We start from the raw sequence: 23,325 nt of genomic DNA on the forward strand, positions 1-23,325 counted from the left end.
TCATCTTGTTTTTAAGATCCCAGCTGGCCTAGCTCAGCTAAGCCCCAGAGCGATGTTACCCTGCAGTGCTGTGGCTGGGCCCCTGGTGTGCTTGGCCACCCTCGGTGTGGGGCTACTAGTCCTCCCCCTTTGGGTTTTGTAAAGGTGGATCCTTGTTGTTGTGTCACATCTGCACTTCAAGTAAAGGTGCTGTGCTGGGAAAAGAAGCCACGAGTAGCAGGGGCCCTGGGGGTTAAAGAATGCCCCTCTTCGCTGCTGAATTCAGCTCCAGAACCATTCTGCAATGTCTCCTGAGTCTGCAGCCAGCCTGAACTGCCCCACTGGATTTAGATCAGCCTGCAGATGATGTAAGTGTGGCCTTGATTAATTGCACTGGCTCAGCCACTGCACCCAGCTAGGTTAGGGCTGGACCCCCTCTCCCCCCATACAGGATGCTCACTGCCCCCCCAGTCAGTTCACAATTCTCTATTACGAACTGAACCCTCACATTCTTCCTGGGAGGAAATCCAGCCTCGGCCCTGGTTTATAGATGCAAACCGAAGGGCCACCGCAAAAGGACCGTCCCAACAGTCGGTCTCACTGTGAGTGCACCTGCCTGAACAGACAGGTACTGGTAGTGTAGAAGAGGCTGGGGAAGTCACTACAAGCTGGGCATAGGAGCCAGAATTCCTGCTTAACCATTAGAGTGACGGTCCCTTTACTGGGGTAGGGAATGTTTTTCCTGCTAAACTGTGGGTCTTTGGGCCTTGCTCTCCATCAGGCCAGTGGGCTCGGAGGAGGAAGTGATACACAAGAGGGACAGTAGCTTAGATACAAGGCAAAGCCACCATGAAACGCTGGGATGGGAGACATTGCTGGGGAGGCACTGGCTGCCTGCAGAGGGGAGATAATAGCAGGGAGGGGGTCCTGAGCTGTGAGAGAGAGGTACAGTGGGAAGATGATCCAGTTCTCCTGCTTCACCCCAGGGTTGTGGCCAGCATCCAGCCCTCTGCACTGCCTATTACCTCAATTACTAAGTGTCACTTCTCCTTTCCCCAGCCGCCTGGGTCTCATGCTAACATGGAGCTTTTCACCTAAAGATTGCAGAGCATGTGTCATTGCACAGATGGGGAAACTGAGGCAGAGGGGAAGGGACCTGCCCAAGGGCTCAGAGCAGCATTGTAGGGGCTATAACTAAGGTGCAGTTCCCTGCTTCAAGACCCATGAGCTCTAAAGGTGAAGTAGCCCAGGCCAATCCATCCCTTGCTGAGGCCAAAGGGGGGAATCATGCACACCCTATATGCTCAGAAGTAACAGACTTCTTGCCCTCTTAGAATTTCCTAACTAGTTATAAACAACAGGGGAACCGCCCAGGGTGGAAAGCCCCTCTCCCTCTGCTGGGAAAATTGAGCCCCACCCCACCTCAGGCAGGAGTGGAGCAGGAGACCATGGGGCAGTTTTAGGGCACTAAAAGAGGAGACTAAGGGGGGGGAATCTGATAGAGGTCTATAAAATGAGTGGTGTGGAGAAAGTGAATAAAGTAAAAGTTATTTACTTGTTCCCATAATATAAGAACCATGGGCCACCTAGTTCTTATATTATGAATTGGGTAGCAGGTTTAAAAGGAAGTTGTTCTTCACTCAGCACACAGTCAACCTGTGGAACTCCTTGCCTGAGGAGATTGTGAAGGCTAGGACTATCAGGGTTTAAAAGAGAATTGGATAAATTCACAGAGGTTAAGGCCATTAATGGCTATTAACCAGGATGGGTAAGGAATGGTGTCCCTAGCCTCTGTTTGTCAGAGGGTGGAGATGGATGGCAGGAGAGAGATCACTAGATCAGTACCTATTAAGTTCACTCCCTTGGGGGCACCTGGCATTGGCCACTGTCAGAAGACAGGATCCTGGGCTGGATGGCCCTTTGGTCTGACCCAGTGTGGCTGTTCTTATGGCAGGGAAGTAGCGACAAGGGCAGCAGGCAGGACGCCTCAGGAACTGGTACAGCTCGAGCGTTTGCTGAGAAGGGAACGGGTCTGACACACCAGCTAGCCCCAGCCTCCCCAGGAGGCTCTCCACTGCTCCGTCTCTGAGCTGGGGTTTTACCAGCAGCCGCCTCACTTCCACTTCCTCCCCTCTACCTGCTCAGCTGCTGGAGCCCACTGCGAATGCTCCTTGCACGGGGTGGCTGCCGCATCAGCTGCTGCCTGGAGAAGCCAGAGGCCCAGCTGCAGCTGCTTCCTTCACCCTTAGGAAATGCTCCATCTTCGCTAGGGCCTGACAAGGCAGCACCAGCTGGAGCAGGAATTGTTGGGGGATGCTGCAGTTCCATGCTGTCCCCCCAGAGGGCGCCTCTGCCCAGCACACACCAGGAGAGCCCTCAGCCCAAATCAGTGGGTCTGGGCGGGGTGGGATGGGGGGAGGAGGTGATACCGGGAGGGGTCTGTGCGGGGTGGGATGGGGGGAGGAGGTGATACCGGGAGGGGTCTCTGCTCCCTGCTCTGCCTCCTGATTACGGAGGATGGCAGGGCTTGGCTGGCAGTGGCTGATTTTCCTGGGGGGCAGCCCCTCAGGGAGGCGGGGGTTTCTTCAGCACAGTGACCCTGCCGTACAGATCAGCCCGCCGGTGGGTGCAGACTGGCATCTCCCGGCGGATGCGGCGCAGGTAGCCCAGGTCGATCTCCGCGTAGCACAGGCCCGGCCCCTCCTGGCACTGGGCGATCACGCAGCCCCAGGGGTCCACCACCATGGTGTGGCCGTAGGAGGTGCGGCGCTCGTGGTTCTTCCCGGTCTGAGCTGCTGCCACCACGTAGCACTGGGTCTCGATGGCGCGGGCCCGCAGCAGCGCCTGCAGCAGGGCGGACAAAGGGGCAGGGCAGCTCACCACGGACGCTCTCTTTTAAGCTCCACACCAGCCAACCCTACCGGCTAGCTCCTAGGCTAGTTTTGTGCTGCTGAAAAAGGCAGGAGGCTCCAAGCCCAGGCTTCCCACATATCATCCCGCCAGTGGGTCTCAGCTCAGTCTCAGCTGGAAGTGCTGCCTATAATTAAGGTTGCCTGACACTTCCCATTCCGAGACCCTGTTTTCAGTTGCTTCTAACTTTGTCAAACTTGAACTGTTGGGCTGATTCCCCACACCAGGTGTCAGCCTCGGGGTGAACGCTTTTGGAAAGTTGCAGCTAAAACGGCTCAGCCATTTCCGAAAACGGGATTAGGAGATATATGGCTTTGCCAGAGTTAAACGCATTCTCACCACTCTTTCACTGAGCGGCTCTAGTGCCCAGAGGCTTTGGAGCAGGGACTGGGTAAATGGCCTTGGGGCCATGGAGGTGCCTTTTGCCATCACCTGGAAAACTGGCCCAAATCTGGTCAAGTTATGAGCCTCTGAAATATTCTTGTTAACTGCTGGAATTAGCCTACCTGCTTGTCACCATGAAAGGTTTTCCTCCTTCCCCCCCCTGCTGTTGGTGATGGCTTATCTTAAGTGATCACTCTCCTTACAGTGTGTATGATAAACCCATTGTTTCATGTTCTCTGTGTGTGTATATATAAATCTCTCCTCTGTTTTTTCCACCAAATGCATCCGATGAAGTGAGCTGTAGCTCACGAAAGCTTATGCTCTAATAAATTTGTTAGTCTCTAAGGTGCCACAAGTACTCCTTTTCTTTTTGAAAAATCTCAGTTTGCACATGCTCAGTAGAGACTTCTTAGAGTGGACAGCTAAATTCTCCCCGCACTGAGTATGTTCCAGCCTCCCCCACCCCAGCTCCTACATGCTCCAGCCTAGGGATGCCAGAGCTGAGCGGGACTTTCACTGCTTGTTTCTCCTGGAACTGGGGGCTCGTCTGGCATCAGAACTGAGAGCATGGGCACCCAAGAGGAGGAGGGATTGGAATTTGGAGTGGTGAGGATGGGGGCTGGGCGGGGCAGAAGATGGAGAGAGGAGTAAGAACAAGAAGGGGGAAAGGGGCAGGATCCAGGACAGGGAGGGAGATGAATGGGGGAGGGGAAGGATTGGGCATTGGTAGGGACTGAACTCAGGGCTGCCAGTACCAAACAAACACACAGACCTCTAAAGGAATCCCCCCCTTCTTATAACGGTCAGGAGCTGTTCTAACGGCTCTGTGTGTTACACCCGTGGCCTCATACACACAGGCTCTGCATTGTCCGTGTCACTGTCCCTGTCCTGTGACAGGCAGTCACAGCTGGACTCACCTCCCAGTGGGCGGAGCCTGTGGTCACTGTGAAGGCTGATGGGTAGGTGAGAATCTCTGCCCCCTCCTGAGTTAGCGCCAGAGAGATTTCTGGGAAACGCAGGTCATAGCAGATGGCGAGGCCGACCTGGGGGAGGAAGAGGGGTTCTTTGAGCCGGCGAATGACACAGAGATCACCATGGGTGCTGCTAGTGATGGGCCTCAACCAAGCAAGGGCCACATCTGCCCTGAGCCCCAGAACTCACCCCCATGGCAGCTCCAGCCCTGTTTGCACAACAGCTGCCACCAAAGTGTGTGTGGGGGGGAAGGGGGAAGGGCAGGGATCCAAGGACCTGATTGTGCCTGCTGCTCCCCAGACCCCATCCTCCTCCACCCCAAGGATCACTGGTTTGGCCCTCTTGGGAGAGGGATTCGAGGCAGCTCCATGATGTGCATCAGCTCAGTGTGTAACAGCATTAGCACATTCAGCTTGGGCCACCTCATTGCAAGGAAGGCCTAACACAAGAAGAGCAGGGAGCCATGGGAGGAGAAAGCCAAGTGACTAGGGCTATTTCACTGGAGAGAAGGCCAACTAGGTTCCCATTTACTCTGTGCCCAAACACCCAGGGGTGCTAGATGCATTGTACAGGCCACCCATGGAAAGTTGCAAGAATATACCTTCTAGATGACCCACGGAACTCACTATTGCAGGATTTCACTGCAGCAGACATTGGCAGGGATCAGTCGGGGGCTGGAGCCAGGATGGCACCTGCACTGATATTAGCAGGAATCAGAATGACGTGGACCACGGGTCCTCATGCTCCAGGGGTTACTGGGGGCCAGGCATAAAGCCACACTGCACACCAGGGTGCATCATGGTTACTGTTGGGGGAGGGGTTGGGCATGCTGTCCCCGCGGTCTGTCATGCGTTAGTGAAATAAGGGAACTGGTTCTGACACACCGCTGTATCTGGAAGCGCTTACCTGTACCAAATATGGTGATGGCAGCCAAATATTCAGCCCTGTGAGATGCCCCCCCTCCCGCTCCCGCTGTGGCAGGGAAACACAGAAGCCAACACAGGTTACTGGGGCTCCTGGTTGGGTCCAGGGCTCCCCCAGCCTCAGTTTGCAATAGCCTCCCCCAGTGTGCTTTGAACTCTCATTTTCCATGGAACAATCCTACCTGGGGCAGGCAGTGGTCAGGGGCCCTGAGTAATGACCCAGCCAGACCTCAACTCCCAACGGAAACATTTCTGAATTCTCAAAAATACTCGCCAGACGGGAAACCTGTCTCCAGCCCAGCCCTAGCCAGAGCTGCCTAGGTGACCAGGAGATGCCGACTCTGAGGGCTCTGTTTCGGCAGCCATGGGAACTGCTGCCATAAGGCTCAGGCTCAGTGGCTGTGGGAACACTGCAAGGGCCCAGCTCTGCTCTCAGCTACTCCAGGGTAAGTCCAGAGTCAACCCCGCTGTTGGTGCCATCGCTCCAGATAGACAGCGCCAGGCTTGGCCTGAGAATCTCAGATCTTAGATCACCCGGCCCTGTCCAGACCCTCCTCCCCGCCACACCCGGGCTCCTACCTTCCCAGCAGGGGTGCTGACGGGCAGCACAATCTCAGGCCCGGGGTTGGTGAAGTTGCTCTCCTTCATAGACACTCGCCCTTCCAGGTCTACATCGCAGAGGTGGGTCTTCCTGTATGTGGCCACGACATGCCCTGGGAACGAGGGGGGAGAAGAGACCACCGGCAGCATGGGCATCTGGGGAATCACTAGGAGAAGGGGGTTAGGGGAAAGGGCCAATACTCCATGCTCTGCAGTGCTGGCCAGATGAGATCTCCAAGTGCTTTGCAACCCCACCTCTCCACAGTCTCTGGGTCAGCAGGATTGTCCCCATTGGAGGCAGGGGGAAGGGACGTCCACAGCAAAGGACAGAGTTGGGGACAGAACCCAGAAGTCCCCACCACTGCTCTAACCCATTGGACCCCACTCCTCCTGCAGAGCTGGGGATAGAACCCAGGAGTCCTGACTCCCACACTGCCTCCTCCTTGCCAGCTTGGATGAATTGCGGGTCTGGTTCATGCCCTGGCCCCGAACTGCCAGAATGGGTGTGATGCTGTCTAAAGGGGAAGGTGGAAGTCTACACTAATATGGTCACCACTTTTACAAAAGTGTGATAAATCTTGTTGAAAGTATGTATTGTGAGGTATCATTGGAAAAGTTGTAAGCCGCTGAGTATTATCATCCTGTTATAATGTATGTATTAACACTGAATGGGGAGTTATGAAATTCTGATATATATTTGTAACTCAAACATGTTATATGTCTGAGAAATGCCCACAGGCTGGCTCTTCAGGTATAACAAAAGAACTGTAAATAGGGGCCTCTGCATGTTGCCCCGAAGACCCTCAGACTGTATGTGCACAGGAGGTGCCAGCAAAATTTGTAGTTCACATCCAGGACTGATGGCAAAGCATGTACACCATGGAACTGCCTGACCCATGACACAGCCAGGATTTTTCCAGTTAAGATATAAAGAGGGAGACCAAAGGCCCCCTCACCACCTCTTTCCTACCTCATCTCAGGACTGGTGAATTCTAACTGGGGAAATTTCAAATAAATGGACTGAGGTCCCCAAAACTATTTGACCAACCAGGGAGACTTATAGACAACTAGAAAAGGAGTACTTGTGGCACCTTAGAGACTAACAAATTTATTAGAGCATAAGCTTTCGTGAGCTACAGCTCACTTCATCGGATGCATTTGGTGGAAAAAACAGAGGGGAGATTTCAGAGTAGCAGCCGTGTTAGTCTGTATTCGCAAAAAGAAAAGGAGTACCGGTGGCACCTTAGAGACTAACAAATTTATTAGAGCATAAGCTTTCGTGAAGTGAGCTGTAGCTCACGAAAGCTTATGCTCTAATAAATTTGTTAGTCTCTAAGGTGCCACAAGTACTGCAAGGAGAGTGATCACTTAAGATAAGCCATCACCAGCAGCGAGGGAAAGGAGGAAAACCTTTCATGGTGACAAGCAAGGTAGGCTAATTCCAGCAGTTAACAAGAATATCTGAGGAACAGTGCGCATTGGCACCCTGACAGCAGGATTGTCTGGCTATGTAGACTCCCTCCTCAGGCCCTACGTTACCAGCACTCCCAGCTATCTTTGAGACACCACTGACTTCCTGAGGAAACTACAGTCCATTGGTGATCTTCCTAAAAACACCATCCTGGCCACTATGGATGTAGAAGCCTCTACACCGACATTCCACACAAAGATGGACTCCAAGCTGTCAGGATCAGTATCCCTGATAATGTCATGGCTAACCTGGTGGCTGAACTTTGTGACTTTGTCCTCACCCATAAATATTTCACATTTGGGGACAACGTATGCCTTCAAGTCAGCGGCACTGCGATGGGTACCCGCATGGCCCCACAGTATGCCAACATTTTTATGGCTGACTTAGAACAACGCTTCCTCGGCTCTCGTCTCCTAATGCCCCTACTCTACTTGTGCTACATTGATGACATCTTCATCATCTGGACCCATGGAAAAGAAGCCCTTGAGGAATTTCACCATGATTTCAACAATTTCCATCCCACCATCAACCTCAGCCTGGACCAGTCCACACAAGAGATCCACTTCCTGGACACTACGGTGCTAATAAGCGATGGTCACATAAACACCACCCTATATCAGAAACCTACTGACCGCTATTCCTACCTACATGCCTCTAGCTTTCATCCCGATCATAACACACGATCCATTGTCTACAGCCAAGCTCTACGATATAACCGCATTTGCTCCAACCCCTCAGACAGAGACAAACACCTACAAGATCTCTATCATGCATTCCTACAACTACAATACCCATCTGCTGAAGTGAAGAAACAGACTGACAGAGCCAGAAGAGTACCCAGAAGTCACCTACTACAGGACAGGCCCAACACAGAAAATAACAGAAAGCCACTAGCCATCACCTTCAGCCCCCAACTAAAACCTCTCCAACGCATCATCAAGGATCTACAACCTATCCTGAAGGACGACCCATCACTCTCACAGATCTTGAGAGACAGGCCAGTCCTTGCTTACAGACAGCCCCCCAACCTGAAGCAAATACTCACCAGCAACCACACACCACACAACAGAACCACCAACCCAGGAACCTATCCTTGCAACAAAGCCCATTGCCAACTCTGTCCACATATCTATTCAGGGGATACCATCATAGGGCCTAATCACATCAGCCACACTATCAGAGGCTCGTTCACCTGCGCATCTACCAATGTGATATATGCCATCATGTGCCAGCAATGCCCCTCTGCCATGTACATTGGTCAAACTGGACAGTCTCTACGTAAAAGAATGAATGGACACAAATCAGACGTCAAGAATTATAACATTCAAAAACCAGTTGGAGAACACTTCAATCTCTCCGGTCACACGATTTCAGACCTGAGAGTGGCTATCCTTCAACAAAAAAGCTTCAAAAACAGACTCCAACGAGAGACTGCTGAATTGGAATTAATTTGCAAACTGGATACAATTAACTTAGGCTTGAATAGAGACTGGGAATGGACGAGTCATTACACAAAGTAAAACTATTTCCCCATGGTATTTCTCCCCCCCCCCCCCCACTGTTCCTCAGATATTCTTGTTAACTGCTGGAAATAGCCTACCTTGCTTGTCACCATGAAAGGTTTTCCTCCTTCCCCCCTGCTGGTGATGGCTTATCTTAAGTGATCACTCTCCTTACAGTGTGTATGATAAACCCATTGTTTCATGTTCTCTGTGTGTGTATATCAATCTCCCCTCTGTTTTTTTCCACCAAATGCATCCGATGAAGTGAGCTGTAGCTCACGAAAGCTTATGCGCTAATAAATTTGTTAGTCTCTAAGGTGCCCCAAGTACTCCTTTTCTTTTTGCGAATACAGACTAACATGGCTGCTACTCTGAAACCCGTTATAGACAACTAGCAGATTTAACATCCTGCTATCATTTTGGATAACATAGTTTGATCCAACTTTTATTTCCTTTGGCCTTTTAGTAACTCTCATTCCTTTTTCTTAGTTCATAAATCTTTAGTTAGTTTACTAAAGGATTGTCTTTGGTCTAAGGTCCTGAGCATCCACTGATCTGTTTTAATAACCTTTGCTCACAGACGTCTAGTCTGCCTGGGTGGTGATATAGGCTGGAATGTCTACGGGGACTGTCTGCGGCTCCGGGTTAAGCTAGTATGGCGATCCAGGAACACACATTTGTTGCAGCTCTGGTTAAATCTAATTCTAGACTATACCCCGAGTGTGGGAGTATCCGCCTAGTTTTTGACAGTCTGACCTGAGATTGGCCCTCTCAACTGTGACCCATACCGGGTACGGTGACAACGGACAGAGAGCGGTGACGCCTTCACATCCATCAGTTACCCCACAATGGTAGGGGCTCGGAGCCAGGTCAGTGGGCACAAGGGGCAGTGCCAGGAGATTTCCCTGCAGAGAGTGGCTGGCACAGTGCCCGATGCTCTCACCTGTGGGGTCCAGGAGCAGGTGGCAGTTATAAATCCTCCGGGTGCTGGCCCAGTCCTCACCTCTCTCGTGAAAGCCACCCAGAGACAGCCACACTCTGCACTCCCTGCCAGGCAGAGATGCATCCACATTACACAGGGAGAGCGGAGCCCTCCCTGAGCCCTTGCTGCCCCCCGCGTGCCCGAGCAATGGCTCTGGAGCATGACAGCCTCAATCCCCAGAGCAGCTGCAGCCCAGGGCAAGCTTCCCTCCCGCACTTCCCTGCTTGTGTGCGTGCGCCCGCCCTGCCAAGGCCCCGCCAGAGGATAGTGCTGGTTCCATGGCTCACTCAGCGCTTGGCCCTTTTGCCGGCTAGTGTCAGCCACGTCTGTCCAATAGGAACAGGGACCGATGGGGAGAATGCCCCAACCGGCAGCCCAGAGCGGACGGGCTCCACTGCTTGTCTCAATGAGAGCGGCTGTTGTACACGCTGCCATTTAGAGAGACGCTGTCAACGCTGGGAGGCTGTAGTGAACCCTAACCAGCTCTGCTTTGCTGCCTCTCCTCATCCCCTGCCCACCCGGCCTGGGAAGGGACCACAAGCCCCATCGGCCCCACCGGGGCACTTAAACAGGGGTCTGGTCACGTCTGACCTCTCCCCCTTGAGGGTCTGACCCTTCAGAAATGTGACACCACCTAAGGTAGCTCATTCCTGCTCCCTCCCATCACCCGGCTCTCACGCCGAGTCCCTTGCTTCCAGAGCGATATTGACAGAGCGAAGGGAGTTCAGGAACAATCGTGGATGACAAAGGGGAAAGATTCAAAGTGACCTGGGCAGGGGAGTAAGCTCCAGACAGACGAGGGATAGACAGGGCGGGACATGGGGGCGGAATAGTAGGAGAAGGGCGAAACGAAACACGGGATCACAGTTTGGCTGGAAAGCAGAGTATTGCCGTGGGCCAGCTCCCCACGGATGGGCAGGAGCCCCATCACACAGGCCATTTGAACAAGGGCTAAGTGAGTGGGCCCAATCCTGCCCTGGCCCTGAAAGGGATCTTCCAGCACCGCCTGTGCTGCTCTTCTGTCTTACAGAGCTGTACCTGGCCAGGCTGGCGTAGCGCTGAATCTGGGCCCCCTCCAGGCTCTCGGCCAGGCTCAGGGTTTCTTGCGTGTCACTGCCGATGAAGTCGAAGGCCTCGGGGAGGAAGACGACGCAGGCGCCTCGCTGCGCTGCCTCCCGGATGAGCTGTGAGCAGCTGGCAAAGTTCTGCTCCTTGTCTGGCGTGGAGGTGAGCTGGCACACGGCGATGAGGGGCTTCAGCGCAGTGGCAGCCATGATGCCAGGCTGCCAAGAGGCACAGGACAGCAGGGCAGAGCTGGGGGCCAGGAACAAGAGGAGAGTGGAACAGACTGATATGGGGAGGGGCAGACGGCTGCAGTTTCTGGGCTCCAGCCCAGAGCCCGCCCAGCTCTCTATGGTCCCAGTGGGGAGGCTATGTTGTCCTCCCAAAGAAGGCCTTGGACAGGAAGCCTATGCAAAGGCCTCAGAGGATCAGGCATCAGCTTCCTCCAACCCTCCCCAGGAGCCCAACTCCCCACAACCCTGCCCATCGTACCTTCGGCTGGCTGTGCGGGATGGGATCCTTTGCAGCTGCCTCCCGGGAACCCGGCGAAAGGAGCGGTGCAGCGGGCACAGGGCAGTCTGGATCACTGCTCTCAGCCTGGGGGATGCACAGAGAAAGGGGGGTTAATGATTCAGTTCAACCCCTGCAGCAAGAGGCCCAGACCAACTGCCCTCCTCGGAGGGCTGATGCTGGCAGCCCGGGGTGATGGGTGGAGGTAAGGGCCAGGAGGTTTTTAAAAGAAGATCAGTGTCTCCCTTTTCAACAGAAAATAATCATAATGGGAAATGGGAATAGTCCAGCACTCACAAACAACCCGACCACCACACACCAGCTGGCCAGCCCAGCACTTGTGAACAATCCTACCATAACAAACCAGCCCAATTTTCAAGAACAACCTGACCACTACACACCAGCACAGTGCTCAGGAACAACCCTACCATAACAAACAAGCATAGCCAGCCTAGCGCTTGTGAACAAGCCTACCACAACACAGCCAGCTGGCCCAACACTCGTCAACAACCCTACCACAACAAACCTGCCCAGTGCTCGTGAACAACCCTGCCACAACACACCAGCCTAGTGCTCGATAGCACAGCTTAGCACACTCCTTGAAAAGTTTTCCAAAATACCTGTGCCAACAAACACCAATATTTCTTCATCCAGATTCATGTCTTTTGCAAAAAGAAAAGGAGTACTTGTGGCACCTTCGAGCCTTTTGCCATCACTTTCCCTGAACATCTGACCCAAGAGGCTTCCTGGACTGGCCATCCTAGAAACATGGCCCCAAGAAGGGGGCTCAGGCAGCCAGAGACAAGAATCCAGTTTCTTGCTCTCAGTGAAAAGAAAAGGAGGACTTGTGGCACCTTAGAGACTAACAAATTTATTTGAGCATAAGCTTTCGTGAGCTACAGCTCACGAAAGCTTATGCTCAAATAAATTTGTTAGTCTCTAAGGTGCCACAAGTCCTCCTTTTCTTTTTTGTGAATACAGACTAACACGGCTGCTACTCTGAAACCTGCTCTCAGCGGTTTATCTCAGCAACAGCAGGAAGGTCAAGTCTGGCCTCCCCGGGGTTGCTTGGAGGAGCTATGGGAGGGCTCAGTGATATTTGCTCAGTGCTCTTTGAGCTTGCCTTCTCCCAACACAAACACAGAGCAACGTGCATGTGAAAATACTCCCAACAACCTGCCCCCCCTCCATAAGAACAAACCCCACCAAAGCAAAACCATCCCCTGAACACACTTATTCTCCTAGGGAGAGGGAACAAACCACACGTGCCAGATGCCGGGCAACTGCTTAATGCATGACCAGAAGGGGCTCCTATGCCAGTGGCGAGCTTGATGGCGTAAGACTATGGAGAAGAGAAAGCTCCAACACCTTGATCAAAGGGCCGGGGAGTTGTACAAAGGCTGCCTTTAGCCAAGATGACAGGTTTCAGAGTAGCAGCTGTGTTAAGTCTGTATTTGCAAAAAGAAAAGGAGGACTTGTGGCACCTTGGAGACTAACAAATTTATTAGAGCATAAGCTTACTAACAAATTTATTAGAGCATAAGCTTACTAACAAATTTATTAGAGCATAAGCTTTCGTGAGCTGTCGCTCACGAAAGCTTATGCTCTAATAAATTTGTCAGTCTCCAAGTTTCAGAGTAGCAGCCGTGTTAAGTCTGTATTCGCAAAAAGAAAAGGAGGACTTGTGGCACCTTAGAGACTAACAAATTTATTAGAGCATAAGCTTTCGTGAGCAACAGCTCACTTCATCGGATAGCTCACGAAAGCTTATGCTCTAATAAATTTGTTGGTCTCTAAGGTGCCGCAAGTCCTCCTTTTCTTTTTAGTCTCCAAGGTGCCACAACTCCTCCTTTTCTTTTAGCCAAGCTGTGCGCTTGCTGTTGAAGTCAACACCAATCAGAGCTTTGAAGAGTTTGGCTCCCGTCCCCTTTCAGCTCGGACGTGTGGGGCTCTGGGGCTTGACACCAGCTCCGCAGCTCGCCCAGGGGCTGCCCGCCGAGACACGAGCCGAGCTTTGAACGGGGAAACCCAGGCCCAGGGCCTGTATTTTGCGGCCCCGAAATCCCAGTCTCCGGATGGACAGAAATGCAAGGGCGGGATCAGATGCACCCCAGACTGCCGGGGAAAGGGCCCGGCCCAGCCCTAGCGCCTGGTGCCCCGCTTCCCAGGCCGGCGCCCCCCGGCCATACCCAGCCCGCACCAACTGGCCGGTCACCAGCCCCGCGGGCCGAGCCCAGGAGCCGGGCCGCTTACATGGAGCAGGCCGCGGGGGACGGGGCGACTCGGCTGCTCGGGCCCAGGGCAGCCGGCGGGGCGGGCGAGGCAGCGCCTGGCTCCCCGGGACCAGCCGGCGGAAGCCTGCGGGGGGCGGAGACCGGAGCAAGGGCCAGCGAAGCCGGCGGCGGCCCAGGAGCGCCGCGAGGGGACGTGCCCCAAACAAATATGGCGCCCGAAGGGCCCTTTTCTCCGGCCGGTGGAGGTGGCGAGCCCGGAAGGCGGAAGGAACGGAGCATGCGCAGAACGGACGGGAAGATGGCGGACAGCGGGAAGAGCAAGGCGGCGGCGGCGGCGGCTCCATCCACCGGCAAAGCGCTGACGGCGGAGCAGGTACCGAGCGGGCCCATCGCACCCGATGCGGGGGGGGGGAATGTGTGTGCGCCGGGCGAGCTCATCGCACCTGATGGGGGGGGAATGTGTGTGTGTGTGTGTGTGTGTGCGCGCGACGGGCGGGTCCATCGCACCCATGGGGGGACGTGTGTGTGTGTGTGTGTGTGTGTGTGTGCCGGGCGGGTCCATCACACCCATGGGGGGACGTGTGTGTGTGTGTGTGTGTGTGTGTGCCGGGCGGGTCCATCACACCCATGGGGGGACGTGTGTGTGTGTGTGTGTGTGTGTGTGCCGGGCGGGTCCATCGCACCCATGGGGAGACGTGTGTGTGTGTGTGTGTGTGTGTGTGTGTGTGCGCCGGGCGAGCTCATCGCACCTGATGGGGGGGGGAATGTGTGTGTGTGTGTGTGTGTGTGTGCGCGCGACGGGCGGGTCCATCGCTCCCATGGGGGGACGTGTGTGTGTGTGTGTGTGTGTGTTTGCCGGGCGGGTCCATCACACCCATGGGGGGACACGTGTGTGTGTGTGTGTGTGTGTGTCGGGCGGGTCCATCGCTCCCATGGGGGGACGTGTGTGTGTGTGTGTGTGTGTGTGTTTGCCGGGCGGGTCCATCACACCCATGGGGAGACGTGTGTGTGTGTGTGTGTGTGTGTGTGTGTGTGTTTGCCGGGCGGGTCCATCACACCCATGGGGGGACGTGTGTGTGTGTGTGTGTGTGTGTGTGTGTGCGCCGGGCGAGCTCATCGCACCTGATGGGGGGGGGAATGTGTGTGTGTGTGTGTGTGCGCGCGCGACGGGCGGGTCCATCGCACCCATGGGGGGACGTGTGTGTGTGTGTGTGTGTGTGTGTGTGTGTCGGGCGGGTCCATCACACCCATGGGGGGACGTGTGTGTGTGTGTGTGTGTGTGTGTGTGCCGGGCGGGTCCATCGCACCCATGGGGGGACGTGTGTGTGTGTGTGTGCCGGGCGGGTCCATCGCACCCATGGGGGGACGTGTGTGTGTGTGTGTGTGTGTGTGTGTGTGTGTGTGTGTGCCGGGCGGGTCCATCGCACCCATGGGGGGACGTGTGTGTGTGTGTGTGTGTGTGTGCCGGGCGGGTCCATCGCACCCATGGGGAGACGTGTGTGTGTGTGTGTGTGTGTGCCGGGCGGGTCCATCGCACCCATGGGGAGACGTGTGTGTGTGTGTGTGTGTGTGTGTGTGTGCCGGGCGGGTCCATCGCACCCATGGGGAGACGTGTGTGTGTGTGTGTGCCGGGCGGGTCCATCGCACCCATGGGGGGACGTGTGTGTGTGTGTGCCGGGCGGGGTCCATCGCACCCATGGGGAGACGTGTGTGTGTGTGTGTGCCGGGCGGGTCCATCGCACCCATGGGGGGACGTGTGTGTGTGTGTGTGTGTGCCGGGCGGGTCCATCGCACCCATGGGGGGACGTGTGTGTGTGTGTGTGTGTGCCGGGCGGGTCCATCGCACCCATGGGGGGACGTGTGTGTGTGTGTGTGTGTGTGTGCCGGGCGGGTCCATTGCACCCATGGGGGGACGTGTGTGTGTGTGTGTGTGTGCCGGGCGGGTCCATCGCACCCATGGGGGGACGTGTGTGTGTGTGTGTGTGTGTGTGTGTGTGCCGGGCGGGTCCATCGCTCCCATGGGGGGACGTGTGTGTGTGTGTGTGCGCCGGGCGGGTCCATCGCTCCCATGGGGGGACGTGTGTGTGTGTGTGTGTGCCGGGCGGGTCCATCGCACCCATGGGGAGACGTGTGTGTGTGTGTGTGCCGGGCGGGTCCATCGCTCCCATGGGGGGACGTGTGTGTGTGTGTGTGTGTGCCGGGCGGGTCCATCGCACCCATGGGGAGACGTGTGTGTGTGTGTGTGTGTGTGTGTGTGCCGGGCGGGTCCATCGCACCCATGGGGGGACGTGTGTGTGTGTGTGTGTGTGTGTGTGTGTGCCGGGCGGGTCCATCGCACCCATGGGGGGACGTGTGTGTGTGTGTGTGTGTGTGTGTGCGCCGGGCGGGTCCATCGCACCCATGGGGGGACGTGTGTGTGTGTGTGTGTGTGTGTGTGCGCCGGGCGGGTCCATCGCACCCATGGGGGGACGTGTGTGTGTGTGTGTGTGTGTGTGTGTGTGCCGGGCGGGTCCATCGCACCCATGGGGGGACGTGTGTGTGTGTGTGTGTGTGTGTGTGTGTGTGCCGGGCGGGTCCATCGCACCCATGGGGGGACGTGTGTGTGTGTGTGTGTGTGTGTGTGCCGGGCGGGTCCATCGCACCCATGGGGAGACGTGTGTGTGTGTGTGTGCCGGGCGGGTCCATCGCACCCATGGGGGGACGTGTGTGTGTGTGTGTGTGTGTGTGTGTGTGTGCCGGGCGGGTCCATCGCACCCATGGGGGGACGTGTGTGTGTGTGTGTGTGTGTGCCGGGCGGGTCCATCGCACCCATGGGGAGACGTGTGTGTGTGTGTGTGCCGGGCGGGTCCATCGCACCCATGGGGAGACGTGTGTGTGTGTGTGTGCCGGGCGGGTCCATCGCACCCATGGGGGGACGTGTGTGTGTGTGTGTGTGTGTGTGTGTGTGCGCCGGGCGGGTCCATCGCACCCATGGGGGGACGTGTGTGTGTGTGTGTGTGTGTGTGTGTGTGTGCCGGGCGGGTCCATCGCACCCATGGGGAGACGTGTGTGTGTGTGTGTGTGTGTGTGTGTGCCGGGCGGGTCCATCGCACCCATGGGGGGACGTGTGTGTGTGTGTGTGTGTGTGTGCGCCGGGCGGGTCCATCGCACCCATGGGGGGACGTGTGTGTGTGTGTGTGTGTGTGTGTGCGCCGGGCGGGTCCATCGCACCCATGGGGGGACGTGTGTGTGTGTGTGTGTGTGTGTGTGCCGGGCGGGTCCATCGCACCCATGGGGAGACGTGTGTGTGTGTGTGTGCCGGGCGGGTCCATCGCACCCATGGGGGGACGTGTGTGTGTGTGTGTGTGTGCCGGGCGGGTCCATCGCACCCATGGGGGGACGTGTGTGTGTGTGTGTGTGTGTGTGTGCCGGGCGGGTCCATTGCACCCATGGGGGGACGTGTGTGTGTGTGTGTGTGTGTGTGTGTGTGTGTGTGCCGGCGGGTCCATCGCACCCATGGGGGGACGTGTGTGTGTGTGTGTGTGTGTGTGTGTGTGTGCCGGGCGGGTCCATCGCACCCATGGGGAGACGTGTGTGTGTGTGTGTGCCGGGCGGGTCCATCGCACCCATGGGGAGACGTGTGTGTGTGTGTGTGCCGGGCGGGTCCATCGCACCCATGGGGAGACGTGTGTGTGTGTGTGTGTGCCGGGCGGGTCCATCGCACCCATGGGGGGACGTGTGTGTGTGTGTGTGTGTGTGTGTGTGTGTGTGTGTGCCGGGCGGGTCCATCGCACCCATGGGGGGACGTGTGTGTGTGTGTGTGTGTGTGCCGGGCGGGTCCATCGCACCCATGGGGAGACGTGTGTGTGTGTGTGTGCCGGGCGGGTCCATCGCACCCATGGGGAGACGTGTGTGTGTGTGTGTGTGTGTGTGTGTGTGCCGGGCGGGTCCATCGCACCCATGGGGGGACGTGTGTGTGTGTGTGTGTGTGTGTGCGCCGGGCGGGTCCATCGCACCCATGGGGGGACGTGTGTGTGTGTGTGTGTGTGTGTGTGCCGGGCGGGTCCATCGCACCCATGGGGAGACGTGTGTGTGTGTGTGTGTGTGTGTGTGCCGGGCGGGTCCATCGCACCCATGGGGGGACGTGTGTGTGTGTGTGTGTGTGTGTGCGCCGGGCGGGTCCATCGCACCCATGGGGGGACGTGTGTGTGTGTGTGTGTGTGTGTGTGTGTGTGCGCCGGGCGGGTCCATCGCACCCATGGGGGGACGTGTGTGTGTGTGTGCCGGGCGGGTCCATCGCACCCATGGGGAGACGTGTGTGTGTGTGTGTGCCGGGCGGGTCCATCGCACCCATGGGGGGACGTGTGTGTGTGTGTGTGTGTGCCGGGCGGGTCCATCGCACCCATGGGGGGACGTGTGTGTGTGTGTGTGTGTGTGTGTGCCGGGCGGGTCCATTGCACCCATGGGGGGACGTGTGTGTGTGTGTGTGTGTGTGTGTGTGTGTGCCGGGCGGGTCCATCGCACCCATGGGGGGATGTGTGTGTGTGTGTGTGTGTGTGTGTGTGTGCCGGGCGGGTCCATCGCACCCATGGGGAGACGTGTGTGTGTGTGTGTGCCGGGCGGGTCCATCGCACCCATGGGGAGACGTGTGTGTGTGTGTGTGCCGGGCGGGTCCATCGCACCCATGGGGAGACGTGTGTGTGTGTGTGTGTGTGCCGGGCGGGTCCATCGCACCCATGGGGAGACGTGTGTGTGTGTGTGTGTGCCGGGCGGGTCCATCGCACCCATGGGGGGACGTGTGTGTGTGTGTGTGTGTGTGTGCCGGGCGGGTCCATCGCACCCATGGGGGGACGTGTGTGTGTGTGTGTGTGTGTGTGTGTGTGTGCGCCGGGCGGGTCCATCGCACCCATGGGGAGACGTGTGTGTGTGTGTGTGCCGGGCGGGTCCATCGCACCCATGGGGGGACGTGTGTGTGTGTGTGTGTGTGTGTGCGCCGGGCGGGTCCATCGCACCCATGGGGGGACGTGTGTGTGTGTGTGTGTGTGTGTGTGTGTGTGCCGGGCGGGTCCATCGCACCCATGGGGGGACGTGTGTGTGTGTGTGTGTGTGTGTGTGTGTGCGCCGGGTGGGTCCATCGCACCCATGGGGGGACGTGTGTGTGTGTGTGTGTGTGCGCCGGGCGGGTCCATCGCACCCATGGGGGGACGTGTGTGTGTGTGTGTGTGTGTGTGCGCGCCGGGCGGGTCCATCGCACCCATGGGGGGACGTGTGTGTGGGTGCCCGGCGGGCTCACCGCACCCAAAGGGGGGGTATATTGAGTGAGGTCCCGTCCCCCCCCGCGACTGACTTTCCTCTCTCTCTGCAGGTGGTGGCCGGGTTCAACCGGCTGCGGCAGGAGCAGCGGGGCCTGGCCTCGAAGGCGGCGGAACTGGAGCTGGAGCTGAACGAGCACAGGTGGGGGCAGGATCGGGCCCCCCCTCCCCCACGCTGAGCTGCCCTCTGACCAGCCAGCCTGGAGCCCTGCGCTCGGAGCCCCTCGGCGCCCTGGGGGCTCCCTGCTGCTGCAGCACGTGGCCCTTCTCCCAAGTCCCCCGCAGTCCAGCACAGGGGCCGAACCGGACACGGCGTGGCCCTGATCTTGGTGGCTCTGCGTCTGGGCCCCGCCCCTGCTCTTGCAGAGAACCCCAGTCTCTGAGGGCCTGGCCCAGGGTCGCGCAGGGACTCTGGTGGAGTCGGGAATTGAACTCTGGTCTCCCAAGTCCCAGCTGGCACCCTGAGTGAGCCGCTGTCCTTTTCAGCTCCTCATGGGGACCTGCCTGCCGCTGCCTCTTGCCCGCCAGTTCTCCCTGCAGGGGATCCTTAATTGGATTCCAGTGTGTGCTCCCTGGACTGTTCAGTGGGGCCAGATGGGGGAGCGAGGGGGGCAGAGCTGGAGTTTGGGTCATTGGGGGCTGTAGGCAGGTGAGCTAGGGAGCCTGGAGAACAGCACAGCAGCCAAAGAGATGAGTCACCCCCTCCCGCCCCCCCCCCCCGGCAGGGGCGGAAGGGAGGAAAGGAGGTTCTGGGTGGGCTGCCTAGAGATCATGGCAAGAGCTGGGACCCTGAGAGAAGGCACCCAAAGAACCAACGCACTGTTTGGAAATAATGCTGGCCTGGCGGGCTTTACCAGTCATAGTCAGGTGATGGTGGCGGCATCTCATGGTGATGTAGGGCTATGGCCTTGGCGTGCAGGGCTTGCTTTGGGCCCTGATCCCATCGTGACTCTGAACCCAGGGCCATGGGTATAGTGTAGGCTGGGCCTGAGACTATCCCGCGTAGCCAGGCCCTGTGAATCTGCAGCCCTGGCCGTACGCTCTCCGTGGTGTCTGGGGGGACCTCAGCAGCGTCTGCCTTTCTCACAGCCTGGTCATCGACACGTTGCGAGAGGTGGATCCCACTCGCAAGTGTTACCGCATGGTGGGCGGGGTGCTGGTGGAGCGCACCGTCAAGGAGGTCCTCCCTGCCCTGGAGAGCAACAAAGAGCAGGTAATGCAGGTGCCGGGCACTGGCAGGATCTGGGGAGGGCACTGCGCCCACTGTGGAATGCCGCTGTGCTCTGAGCCCCACTGGTATAGGGGTGTCACGGGTGCTGGCTGCACCCTTTTTCTCTTGGTGATGGAGTGTCTTCTCCATCTCGCTGGAGGGGCTATGACGTGATTAGTGCAGGGTGGATGGGGCATCGTGTCTGGGAGTGGGGAGGTACTGGACCCCTCTCTGTGGGGCTCTGTGTGGGAGCTGGAGAGGATCAGTGTCTGCTGGATTTCACGGGGAGTTGAGCCTCTGTGGAACTCCCAGCCATGGGTCCCAGAGAGACCCTACCAAGCCATCCCTTGTCCCAAAGGAGAAATTAACCCCTTCACACCCAGGGGGTAGCACAGAGTGTGAGTGGGGACACTGAATCGCGTCTATTTTGCATTAAAATATTACAGTTCCCACGTTTTCCCAGGACGGGCTGTCGCAGCGAGTCAGTAACCGAGACAGGACTAGAACCCAGGCATCCGAGCTCCTGTGCTTTGGCTCTTCTCAATTCCTAATTTGAATCTTTGGTCTCTGGCAGGGCTGTGCTGATTGCTTCTCTTTCCCCTTCAGGGAGCTGGGAGGGGGCCCTGCTGGCATCACAGTGAGCACAGCTGTCCCCTCGTTAACTGACTGACCCACTGCCATATGCTCCCCTGCTATGTCCCACTCCTGGCCAGTGTGGCCCTGATCTCCTCCCTTGGGTGGTGGTGCAGCGGTTTCTGGCCATACACACTGCCATCATACATGGAGAGGAGAGCATGGCCCTGTTCAGCCTGGGATTGCAATAGACCAGAGGTGGGCAAACTATGGCCCGTGGGCCGGAGCCGTTTTAAGCCAGCCCGAGAGCTTTCACTGGGGAGCAGAGTCTGGGGTTTTTCTCCACTGCGGGGCACTGGGTCGGGGGCCACACCACACAGCTTGGCCCTGCTCTGGCGCTCCAGCCGGGGGGCTGGGTGGGGGGCTGCCTCACGTGGATCCTGGAAGCCACAGCATGGTCCCTTTCTAGCTCCTGTGCGCTCCAATTGCCCCCTCTGGCGCTCCAATGGGAGCTGCAGGGGTGGTGCCTGCAGCTGGGGCATCATTCAGAGCTGCCTGGCCGTGCCTCCGCATAGGAGCTGGAGAAGGGACATGCCACTGCTTCCAAGAGCCACTTGCGGTAAGCGCTGCTCAGAGCTTGCACTCCTGAGCTCTCCCCACGCCCCAAATCCCTGATCCCCCTCCCTCTCTCCAAACCTCTCAGTCCCAGCCTGGAGCACCCTCCTGCATCACAAACCTCTCATCCCCAGCCCCACCCCAGAGCCTGCACCCCCAGCCAGAACCTGCACCCCAGCCCTGATGCCCCTCCTGCCCTCCGAACCCCTCGGTCCCAGCCCAAGAGCACCCTCCTACACCCCAAACTCCTTATCCCAAGCCCCACCCCAGAGCCCTCACCCCCTCCCACACCCCAACTCTAATTTTGTGAGTATTCATGGCCTGCCATACAATTTCTATTCCCAGATAGCCAAAAAGTTTGCCCACCCCTGCAATAGACCCCACTAGGGGGGTGGAGGGAGGCACGTGCCGGTGCCCGCCCTGCACCCCAGCCCTGACTCCCTCCCTCCCTGCTTCCAACCCTGCAGATCAACAAAATCATCGAGACCCTGACCCAGCAGCTGCAGGCGAAGGGCCAGGAGCTGAATGAGTTCCGGGAGAAGCACAACATCCGCGTGATGGGGGAAGACGACCAGAAACCGCCGCCCAAGGAGAGCTCCGACGGGGCGGGAGCCAAGACCAGCTCCGCCGGGGTCCTGGTCTCCTAGTAGGGAGACCACTGTGTCCAGGCCCCTTCGCAACGGACTTTCTGCATCCCTCCCCCTCCCTGAGGCTTAACTTTATTATTTGGTGTCGCTCTTGTAATATTTTTTTTTTTTTTTGGTTAAATAAACATTTTTCTGTCACGAGCTTAGGTGAATGTGGGGCTGGGGGAGGGGCTGGACTGGCCCCCTAGAGATTAGTGTCTTCTGCCCACTGAGCAGGGGCACCAGCTACCGGGAAGGGATGGCCACTCTATAGGTGGATCCTTGAGTTCTCACGATATTGCCAGTGCAGGAGCCAGACACCACCCTGGGGTTTTTATGCGGATGCCTGCTCCCAGTACCTGCTCTGAGGCATGGCTCTCGTACGCCAGCAAGCAGGTGTCCCTCACGACCATGCCGTAGCTGGATTTGTGCTGCTGTTCAGAAAGAACAAGGATGTGCGGCCCACCACCAGAACCTCCAGCTGGCCGAGGCTCCTGTCTCGGGGAGAGGCTCCTTTTCCGGAGCCCTGGCTGGCGGCGAGAGACAAATGAGTCTAATTAGCCCCCTGGAAACAAGTGGAGCCAGATGTGCAGCCTGGCCACAGCATTGGCCATGTGGAGGGATGGGAGTCAGAGTGGCTGCATTGCACCTGTTTTGTTCCATGGGAATCCCCTCCCGGCTGGTCCCTGCCGCCAGCAGGGAAGTTCACTGGGAGCCTTCCAGTTAGGGCTGGTGGAGAATTTTCCCTCCACGGTTTTATGGAAAATCAGGGGGATCGTGAAAAATTGTGTTCGGTCGCAATGTCTGCTGTCTGCAGAAACTCTCGCCTCGGACACTGCCACGCGCTGGGGCTCCCAGGCTGCTGCGCCCCGCATCTGCTAGCTGCTTCTTGCTGTACAGAACTGAGAGAGAGCAAGTCCATGCCCTGCTCCCACTGGCCTGACCACCTGCGGGCTCAGGAACTGAACACACAAAAACCAAACCAAGGATGAGAGCGTTGGCCCTGCCAGCAGCACCCTCCATGTCTTCAAAACCCCACCAAACCCAATGGTCTTGGCAACATCTTCACAAGTTCTGAGTGGAGGCCAGGCTCTGGGCTCCCTGCTGGATGCATCTGACGCTCATTGACGAAGCTGATTTCCCCATCTGTGGCCATTCTCTCACGGGGCTCTAGCTGCGGGGTTGACGTCAGTGGAGGTTGCTTGGCTGTAGCAGAGCTCTGTGTCACAGGGACGGGTCTAGAGGCATCTCGGGACCCGCTTTGACTGCCCCAGCCTGGGGCCTTCAGCTCTCCTGCCATGGAATCCTGTGATTGATTTAATTGGGGATTGGACCTGCTTCGAGCAGATGACCTGAGGTCCCTTCCAATCCTCATCTTCTATGATTGTCCCACTTTTCGCATGGGCCCTGGACTACAGCCCCCAGCATCTCAACCTCACTTCCCCACCAGGTCCCGCTGGGTTTGGTTCTTCCCTTCGGCA

The 23,325-nt window shown here is 57.4% G+C and overlaps 2 protein-coding genes across 2 annotated transcripts; one reads left to right on the plus strand and one right to left on the minus strand.

Annotated features, from left to right (window-relative positions):
- Nucleotides 1–123: 123 nt before the first annotated feature.
- NIT1 (nitrilase 1) lies at nucleotides 124–13,957 on the minus strand. The gene is made up of 7 exons (XM_038383087.2): nucleotides 13,549–13,957; nucleotides 11,278–11,382; nucleotides 10,762–11,037; nucleotides 9,685–9,788; nucleotides 5,748–5,881; nucleotides 4,191–4,316; nucleotides 124–2,823 (listed from the first exon to the last, which is right to left on the minus strand). The coding sequence occupies exons 1-7, from the start codon at nucleotides 13,917–13,919 to the stop codon at nucleotides 2,545–2,547; spliced, it is 1,395 nt and encodes a 464-aa protein (XP_038239015.2). The 5' UTR covers nucleotides 13,920–13,957; the 3' UTR covers nucleotides 124–2,544.
- A 4,807-nt stretch (nucleotides 13,958–18,764) lies between these two features.
- Nucleotides 18,765–21,865, plus strand: PFDN2 (prefoldin subunit 2). Its single transcript, XM_043502278.1, has 4 exons — nucleotides 18,765–18,776; nucleotides 18,874–18,962; nucleotides 19,910–20,033; nucleotides 21,686–21,865. Exons 1-4 carry the CDS (start codon nucleotides 18,765–18,767, stop codon nucleotides 21,863–21,865), a joined length of 405 nt encoding a protein of 134 aa, XP_043358213.1.
- Nucleotides 21,866–23,325: the final 1,460 nt, after the last annotated feature.

The sequence above is a fragment of the Dermochelys coriacea genome, chromosome 24 (assembly GCF_009764565.3).
Source record: "Dermochelys coriacea isolate rDerCor1 chromosome 24, rDerCor1.pri.v4, whole genome shotgun sequence".
Classification (NCBI taxonomy): domain Eukaryota; kingdom Metazoa; phylum Chordata; order Testudines; family Dermochelyidae; genus Dermochelys; species Dermochelys coriacea.

What these genes read in the sequence shown, in the direction of transcription:
- PFDN2 (XM_043502278.1), top strand. An exon ending in CTGGAGCTGAACGAGCACAG is followed by an intron (nt 18,963 to 19,909) that starts GTGGGGGCAGGA and finishes CCTTTCTCACAG; the next exon opens with CCTGGTCATCGACACGTTGC. An exon ending in TGGAGAGCAACAAAGAGCAG is followed by an intron (nt 20,034 to 21,685) that starts GTAATGCAGGTG and finishes CCAACCCTGCAG; the next exon opens with ATCAACAAAATCATCGAGAC.
- NIT1 (XM_038383087.2), bottom strand. Translation starts at nt 13,919, where the DNA reads ATGGGCCCGCTCGGTACCTGCTCCGCCGTCAGCGCTTTGCCGGTGGAT. An exon ending in CGCTACGCCAGCCTGGCCAG is followed by an intron (nt 9,789 to 10,761) that starts GTACAGCTCTGT and finishes TCTGCCTGGCAG; the next exon opens with GGAGTGCAGAGTGTGGCTGT. An exon ending in CCTGCTCCTGGACCCCACAG is followed by an intron (nt 5,882 to 9,684) that starts GTGAGAGCATCG and finishes CCTCGTTCCCAG; the next exon opens with GGCATGTCGTGGCCACATAC.